General features: G+C 44.3%; 1 protein-coding gene across 1 annotated transcript in view; it reads right to left on the reverse strand.

Moving 5' to 3' along the window:
* Positions 1-3,198: 3,198 nt before the first annotated feature.
* Positions 3,199-9,250, reverse strand: part of CRADD (CASP2 and RIPK1 domain containing adaptor with death domain) — a 235,296-nt gene continuing 229,244 nt past the window's right edge. Inside the window, exon 3 of the mRNA XM_030886005.2 lies at positions 3,199-3,915. Within this exon, the coding sequence (XP_030741865.1) occupies positions 3,614-3,915 (302 nt within the window). The 3' untranslated portion in view covers positions 3,199-3,613. The remainder of the gene's footprint in view (positions 3,916-9,250) is intronic.

The following is a 9,250-nucleotide window of genomic DNA, read 5'->3' on the forward strand; positions in this document are numbered from 1 at the left end:
ACAGTGACATTAAAAAAAAAAGGAACATAGGATCTCTAAATATGTAAGAATGACTACTTGTTACAGATATTCTGAACTTTTAGAGAAATATTTCCCAAATCATACTGCTTCATCCTTGGCCACAGAATGTACCAAGAGCACTTAATTCACCAACAGACTATAGCTGGACTGGCTGACTTCATCTTTTTGGTAAGCCTTCTCCAGGGATAAGCAGGGTGCTGTCAAATTAATTTGAAAATCTTGGTATCAGCTAAGTCCTGATGAAATTGTTTCATTTCCTACAAGTTCACAAGTGGGATGTTGTGTGTTACCACGATAAAGACTAATAGCTATTCCATCAAATCTAACCCAGCTCAGGTTTTCTGCAAATATACTCCTTTAAGAATACAATTTGACACCAAAAAACCCCCAAAACAAAAAATTATTCTGGAAGAACATGAGAATGAAATGGAAACATAAGCAAATATCCAAGAGGTAGGATATTTTTACCTTTTCCAGCAAGCAATCACACCTGGCTTTCCTGTGACATGTCTGGAATTCGTAATAGCTACCAGAAGGACGGCCATCTATTTTGTGCCAATCTCACAGAAAAGATTTAATTGGCTCACTGAACTGTTTCTCTGTGAGATTTTCATTTTCCTTTAAAAACAGTAGATGCCAACACGATAGAAACGCCTGTTCTCCTAAGCTCTGCTTACAGTTTTTAGGAGTAAACAGCAGCCATTACATTAAAACATTCCCAGTATGCCGGCAACATCTGGCTTCAATCTGTGGGAGTTGTAGTGGGAGGTACGAAGGACTGGAGGAGGAGTCCTGGGAGAACAGAGCTGGAAACGCTCCATTGCAAGGGAAAAGGTCAGCATTTCCAAGGCAGCAGCCGCTCTGGAAGAGAAATAAAGACATCTTTTCCATTGAGATGTACAGCCTTGGAAACCCCACGGAACAGTTCTACTCTGTCCTGTAGGGTTGTGAAGAGTCAGGATCTACTTCCTGAAGTAGGTTTGGATGTGCTATGGACAGAGGGGTAGGGGGATCACACAGAAGAAATCAACTAATGTGGTGCATTGGGTTACTGTTACACAGACTTCTTAAAAATATTAAAAGAAAAGATGTCACTTGAGGACCGTGGTGTGCCTGATTTAAGCCATGGCATTTTCCATTGCCTCGAACGCATGCAAAACTGTATCATGAATAAGGCAAAGAAACAAACAAAATCAATTCCCTTGTGTTGGTGAAGAATATTTAATATACTGTAGAATTCCAGAAGAACAAATCTGTGTTAGAAGCAAAGATGGCAAGACTTCATCTCCCTGTTTCAGATATGTTATCAGAAAGGACCAAGGCTTGGGAAAGCGATCTCATGCTCGGGAGCGGGTCAGCAAAAGAGAGGAAGATCCCCCATGGGATGGACTGACACAGTAGCCGCATCAATGGACTGAAACATAGCAACGATTGCGGGGTGGTGGTGTTGGACCAGGGTTTCTCTCTGTGGTACATGGGGTTGCAATCAGTTGGAACTGACTGAACAGCACCTAACAACAAGCAGCAGCAGTGAGGAAGGGCGCACATGGCCAGCGCTCTAATCAAGAAGGGCATTCCCATCCCTTTACCCTGGGCAAACGGCTTACTCTACAGACCGAGTCTAACCAGGCTTGTTTTCCAACCTCATAGCATGGTCGTGAGATCCAGCCACTAACCTCGTAAGACCACTGTGAAGTCCAAATGAGGCTGCAAATGAGCAAAGTCTTGAGAAGGTTAATGCATCTACAAACATGGCCGCGAGCCGTGACTAATGAAGGACAGAAGGTAGCAGGGAGTCCTACTCCTCAGGAGCGAACGGCACTTCACTCACGGAGGATCTGTGGGTGCCCGGGTGGGTTAGACCTCGGGTCTTTGTTTAGCACGCTGAAAGAATTCACGCCGAAGAATGTTTTGTAATCGAAGTGAGTACTTACCAGGTTTTATAGTCTCAAAAGGGTACATGCTATTTCTGGAAGGCTTGTCAAGCCAGCAGAAGCTGCACCAGGGTTCACAACTGGGCACCATGGAAAAGAACTCCCACACGTGCAGAACTGGGGACTCCTGGGGACCAAAAGGTCAAGAGACCAAGTGACCAAGAGAGCAAGGGGGCAAGAGGACAAGAGAGCAAGAGCCTAGGAGCCCAAGCACATGTGGGCCCCAAGCAGGCCTGTAGTGGGCCCTACTGGGTGGGGAGGAACGGGAACACAAGGGCAGTGTGTGTGCGGCCCCACTCTCTGACCTGCTACAAGGCCAGAGCAAAAAGGAGAAAGTGGCTTTTCCTGCAGCGGGTTTTTAACACCTGTGGCTGGAGAGGTGTGGCTGAAGGTCTCCGTTGACCTGATGGGCTGAGTTAGGCCCATCCATGTGAAGTCATTTGCTGGTACCTAAGGTGGCGGGTGCGCCCAAGGTACTGGTTTGACCTGGGTCTAGGGGGTCCTAGTCTGTGCATGCTCATTTCTGGGTGTCTAAGAGTTGACTGATTTCTTTCCAACCTCCTCTATGGGGGCCTTTTCAGGCCTGGGAGGGACGACCCTCCTGCCCCTAAATCTAGCTACCTAACAGATCCACTTAAATAAACTCGCCCAATGAACAAATCCTTTAAATAAATGGCACAGGATTTCCCAAAGCAATCTTTGAGAGATAAGAGCTCGGATAAGCACGCTGGTACTTGAAGTGGTCCTTACAGGGAGCATTAGCGTCTTCCCTTTAATACAGACACCCCTCGCCCCTCAGCTATTGATCTTGCACAGAGGACGTTATCTTTTTACTTTCATTATCTATTCCGTTGTTCCTCAGAGGCAATGATAACAAGATTGTATCTCACGTACTTTGGACATGTTATCGGGAGAGACCAGTCCCTGGAAAAGGACATGATGCTTGGTAATGTACAAGGGCAGCGCAAAAGAGGAAGCTCCTCAGCGAGATGGACTGACACGTCCCTGCAACAATGGGTTCAAATGTAAGACCAATTGTGAGGATGACGCAGGACTGGCGGTGTTTCATTCTGTTGTACACAGGGTCACTGAGTCAGGAGCGACTCCACAGCTCCTATCAACAACGTCGGTTCTGTTCTGAAGAAAGGATGAGTCTGATTTCACATCCTTAATCTTTGCAATACAAGAATGGGGCGCAAGAGGGTGAGGGAGGAGAGAAATGCATTCTCGTGAGAGGGGCACATTACATGCAGTAATTTACTTTTTATTATCGTCAGCATTAATTTTAGCAAAGTCCACAGTTCAGTTCCCAAGAAACTCAAAAGTGGGTGTTTTATACAGAAGACATCTGAATGTAAAGTGATATCACTTTTTAATGCCACTGTCATTTACCAGTCTATTAATGGCAATGGCACAAATAAAAACTACACAATTACAGCAATACAATCTTCAAGCAATTAAAAACAATGGATAATCCAGCCACGGTAGGAGGTTACTGTGTAATCCTGGCCTTCTGAGTCTTATCCAGGGGAAGCTCTGCTGTCCCTCTCTCTCAAGATCATTACGAAAGGAAATCAACTGAAGAGAGGAGAGCACCCGCCCTAAGTGCCAGTCAGGTGACACAGGGACTCCATTCATGGGGCTTGTTGGAGGCAGGGTCATTCCACCATGTGCTGCAGCAGTGAGGGGTCCCCCTCCACGGCCACGAGGCCCTGGTGCAGGCTCTGGAAGGTGGCCTCCTTCCCAAAGCGCTGCCTCCACCGGACGAAAGCCTCCACGATCTGCGACTGCACGTTGTGGGGGTGGTTGGCCTTACAGCGGTAGATGTCAGTCTGCGACAGCCCCAGTGACAGCACCATGGGCTCCCACTCAGGGCCCAACTTCTGAGCCAGCTGGTTAATCTGCCGGTCCGACGGCGAGCTGTTGAGGATGTGCGGGGGGATTCCAGGTCTTCCTTCGTCTGTGGAGGAAAGAGACATGCTGGTGAGGGCCTGCCAGGCCTGTGCAGAACAGAGCACTGTGAGGAGAAGGACACTGCTCAGTGGCTGCGGCAGCTTTTCTGGACCTTCTTGGGGAATTTCTCAGTGGCATGCCATACTGGAGGGACTTTCCAGCATCAAGGAAACAGTTACTATAGGACATGTCACTACAGAAAAACTGCAAATTATTTGGTCTAGTTCCTTGCCAGCGTTTTTTGCTTGTGCAACTTATAGATACAAATATTCTGCTGACATGCTACATGCTGCTTTGCAAAATGCTTGTTAATTCTTTGTTTTTAATGGGGCCAAATAGATGCATTCAAACATTTGCCATTTGTGGTATTTACATAATTTCATGTCAACTTAAAGATATATAAGAGTGTCAGGGTGGAGTGTAGCCTGTCAATCAGGTTGGAGCCTGGAGACCTTACTTGGAGATATATAGCTCTCTGCAGGCTGGCCTCTCTCTCTTCTCTGCCTTCACCTTCCTGTTTGCGGGCCACTCTGAAAGCTGCCGGAACCCGACAATGTGACCACCACCATTGGAGCCACAAGACTTTGCACCCACCAGCCTGTGATGTTCCTGCATTCTGCATCATTGCATGAGGCTACAAGAGTCCGAAGAGGGACCTATGGTTTATTATCGGACTTATGGATGTGTGGACTGGGCTGGGATGTTTTCCTGACATGCAATTACTTCTTGATGTAAGGTTCTCTCATACATATGAGTGTCTTTGGGTTTGTTTCTCTAACCAACTCAGCCTAACACGACATTTAATCTTTTATTATTATTATTATTATTATCTTTTTATTGGGGGCTCTTTCAGATATTATAACAATCCATAAATTAATTACATCAAATGAACTTGTACAGATGCTGCCATCATCATTTTTAAAACATTTTCTTTCTACTTGAGCCCTTGATATCAGCTCCTCATTTCCCCTTCCCCCACCCTCCCTCCCACAGAACCCTTGATAATTTATTTAAAAAAATATTCCCCCATGTCTTATACCTACCACTGTTGCCTTTCAACCACTTTTCTGTTGTCTGTCCCCCTAGGAAAGGGTTATATGTAGATCGTTGTGATCAATTCCCCATCTCCTCCCCACCCCTTCCCCTTATGCTCCTGGTACCTCTATTCTCATTATTGGTCCTAAGGGGTTTATCTGTCCTGGATTCCCTGTGTTGCAACCTCTTATTTGTAGCAGTGTACATGCTGGTCTAGTCAGATTTTTAAGGTAGAATTGAGGTCATGATAGTGGGGGGAAGAAGCATTAAAGAACTAGAGGGAAGTTATATGTTCCATCTGTGCTATGCTGCACCCTGACCGGCTCATCTCTTCCTTGTGACCCTTCTTTGAGGGGATGTCCAATTGTCTACAGATGAGTTTTGAACCTCCACCCCACATCCCTCCTTATTCACATTGATATGATTTTTTGTTCTGGGTCTTTGATGCCTGATACTTGATCCCATCAACAACTCGTGATCACACAGGCTGGTGTACTTCTTCTATGTAGGCATTGTTGCTTCTCAGCAAGATGGTTGCTTGTTTATTTTCAAACCTGTAAGACCTCAGATGCTGTATCTTTGGATAGCTGGGCACCGTCAGCTTTCTTCACATTTGCTTATGTACCCATTTGGTCTTCAGCAATCATGTGGGGAAGGTAAGCATCACAGAATGCTGAATTATTAGAACAAAGTGTTCTTACATTGAGGGAGTACTTTAGTCGAGACCCAATGTCCATCTGCTACCTTAATACTTAACATATAAATATAAGTATATAGATCTATTTCCCTGTGTACATGCCTGTATTTAGACCTCTATAAATGTCCTTTATCTCCTAGTTCATTCCCCTATTTTCTTTTACTTTCCTCTTGTTCCACTACCATGTTCGGCCTTCATTTGGGTTTCAATAATTCCTCTCAGTTACATTGCCCTTGCTTAATCAATTTTTTAAGTGGACAATTCTATGACATGAATTACATTCATTATGTTTTAGGCATTTTATATATGTCCATCTCTAAACATCTTCTGTCATCCCAAACAGAAATTCAGGGCCCCTTCAGCAATGAACCCCTTTCCACCATCCACAAGCCCCTGGCAACCACTAATGAGCTTTTGTCTTTATGTATTTATCTATTTTAGGTATTTCACACAAGTGGGGCATATAATATTTGTCCTTTTGTGTCTGGCTTCTTTTTCACTCAGCAAAATGCTTTCAAGATTCTCTCATACTGTAGCACGCTCCAGGACTTCACTTTCTTTAAGGCTGAATAATACTCCATTGTATGTAGATACACATTTTGTTTACATAGTTGGCACTTGGGTAGTTGATGGGCACTTGGGTAGTTGCCATCTTTGGGCTCTTGTGAATAATGTTGCAGCAAACCCTGGTGTACATGTTACACACTCCCCCACCCTCCTCCACCTTAACATATTGTACCTGAGGCCAGACACCACGTTCTGCTGGGAAATGTAAAGCACACACAGTCCCTAGTTCACGCTGACCCTGGCCTGGGGGCCCAGGAGTGAGGACTTATTCCCTACATAGCGACTGCTCCTACTTGCCAGTTCTGGGGGCTAAACTGAACATCTGCTGTCTCCTGATGAACTTAAACTCAAAACCTTTGTAGTTTTTTAGAAGAGGTAAGAGCCAAAGGGCCAGCTGAGAGAAAAACAAAGCGCTGATGAAGCAGGAGGAGAGGGTGTTCCTTGCTGGCAACAGAAACTACAGGACTAGTCACCATTCTGGCCAAGCCAAGAAAAGGAAAAGAAGGCAAGACTTGCAGTGGCACCAGGTGAGCTGACCTCTCACTCCTACACTAATTCCACGCTCCAGAGGCCAGTCCTCTGAGGAGGTCTGGTGTGGAGTAAATAACAAGTAAACCATGAGACACCACTACCCGTTATCCAGAAGGGAAGCCTAATCCAGGCTGGGAAGGAGAAGGCCTTCCAGTGGAAGGAAGTGAATGTTGAAGCTGAAGCAGACCGAGCCAGCTGGGTGAAAGGTGGGAAGGGACAGAAATATTCAGTGCAGAGGGAACTGTATGCACAAAGGCCTGGAGGCAGGAGAACAGCAAGAATTCATGGAAGTAAAAGGAACTCAGTAGCACGGGGCAGAGTTCTGGAGGGACACGATTTAAGTAAGCACCCAAGCGTATGTTGCTAAAGCCAGAATTAGAAGTGAGGTTTCACACTCCTGGTTTACACATTGGTATGATGGTGCATTGGGCAGCAGTTTCTGTCCATCATCACCACAGAGATTCAGGCCAATCCCACTTCACACACACCCTACTCAGCCCACTGTCTTGATTTATGACCACTAAAAATGCCAAAGCATCTCATTCTAATGGCAGAGGTTCCCCAGGGCATAAGCCTCTGGCCTGGAGGCACTTGCCAATCCCTAAGGCATCAGTTGCAAAAAAAATGTCAAGGATTCATTCTTGCTTGTCAAAACTGCAATGTTATTTAAATGACTGAGGAGTGATGACAATACCAACCAAGATTTTATATGAACAGTAATGGCTTTATGTCTTTTAAATGGGTAGTTATGATTTTATGGCTTTTATAAAAATGGGGACTCATTAAAGTGAACAAACAAAAAAATAAGCAACACAGAAAAGCACAAAGACAACAAGCTATCCGGTCCCCTCCCCACTGTGTTCCCAAGGACGAGCACCATTGTGAGCATCTCTTCACACGCGAAGACTGTTTGGAGATGGGCAGATTGAAATTGTTTTCTAATATGAGCAATTATGTTTCATTTTTGCTTGAATTCAACATAAATTCAACATAAAAAGCAACAGAAGTGAAATGGAATGACTTTTTAACTTCCAGTTAATACTGAAAACCACACTGCCACCGAGTCCATGCTGACACATAGTGATGCTACAAAGGGTTTCCAGGGCTGTACGTCTCTACAAAAGCAGGTGGCCTCATTTTCCTCCCACGATTTGCACCATCAGCCTTAGAGCTGCAGTCCAATGCTCAGCCCACAGCACCACCAGCTCTCCTTTTCATTTAAATATATAGATATATAAAGGATTTTATACACAGCAAAAAAAAGGTGATGAAAACTCAGAAGTTGACTATATGTTTTCACATTAATGCTCTATAATATCACTTATTGCCTCTCTTCATATCTCCTGATGGCTGTTCTGTTTAATTTTTTTAGCGCACACGTTTATGACTTTCTGTAACCATAGTCCTCCAGTTGTTGAGTCTTAAAACTATACTACAATTGTTTAAACGTCTGTCAGTGTCTGGTTGCTGGTGTTCTTTACCTGTGGCTTTTCTATTTCTGTTTGTTATTTTTCTTTGAGTCATTTGGGTCAATTATAGCACAGAGAATTTTTTTTCCCTCCAAGGAAAGATGATAGTAGTTGTTATATTCCCTGAATTTTTTCAGGTCCAGACTATCTGCTTATGATGTTTATGCTAAATAATTACTTTGTAATAAAATAAGCTGATCGCTTATATTTAATGGTCTACCGTATATTGTTTTAGTAATGTAATTTGACATGATAAGATAGTGTTTACATATTATCTTTGTTTATATTATCTCAATTATTTTACTCCCCTTACAAGTCTGTAGACTTCACTCATGTTTTGTGGCAGCACACATTCATGTGGAGAATTCTGATATCAACTTGATATGTGGAATTGGCATATTTTACCTAGGGCCCGAAGCACTACAGTTTTAGACCAGATTTATCTTTAGCATTTTAGGCCTGATTTTCTAGGCATGACCTTCTGCCCAAAGATTCTGTTTTTCCTTGTTTCTGAAAGAATCCTCCCCTTCACACCATTTTTCTCTCCAAATGTTGGCTAGCTCTGCCTAGCCTCCATAACTATCACTTTCTCTCTTATTGCTACATCCCCTCCTGTTCCTTACTCTCAAGCCAGTCACGTAATTCCCAGCCACGCCTTTCTGTTGCTGTTTCCCCTTCCCTTGGTTCTTATTAATTTATTAGCCTTGCATTATACTTTCGTCCTTTACTTCCTTTCTTGGCTCACCGGCCTATCTTTTTAAAAAAATCCGGCTTGTCGTCGCCAGGTTCTTATGAGCCTCTGTGGCGCTGTGCTGTCAAAGCCAATCCCAATTTTATTCACACATTGTTATGTCTGCACACCCACCTAGATAAGAGGAGTTGGACCAAAAAAAATATGAGAAGAAAATAAAGGGACTGATGGCCCCGGAGGGACATGGGAGTGTGGGAGGTAGGGGAAGGGAGGAGGGTTGGCCAACCTAGGGACAAGGGAACAACAAATGGTTCAAAACCAATGGTAGGGAGGGGATGGGAGGACTGGTAGG

The sequence above is a fragment of the Echinops telfairi genome, unplaced genomic scaffold, assembly GCF_000313985.2.
Source record: "Echinops telfairi isolate 266 unplaced genomic scaffold, ASM31398v2 ScPeMD7_2;HRSCAF=8, whole genome shotgun sequence".
NCBI lineage: Eukaryota > Metazoa > Chordata > Mammalia > Afrosoricida > Tenrecidae > Echinops > Echinops telfairi.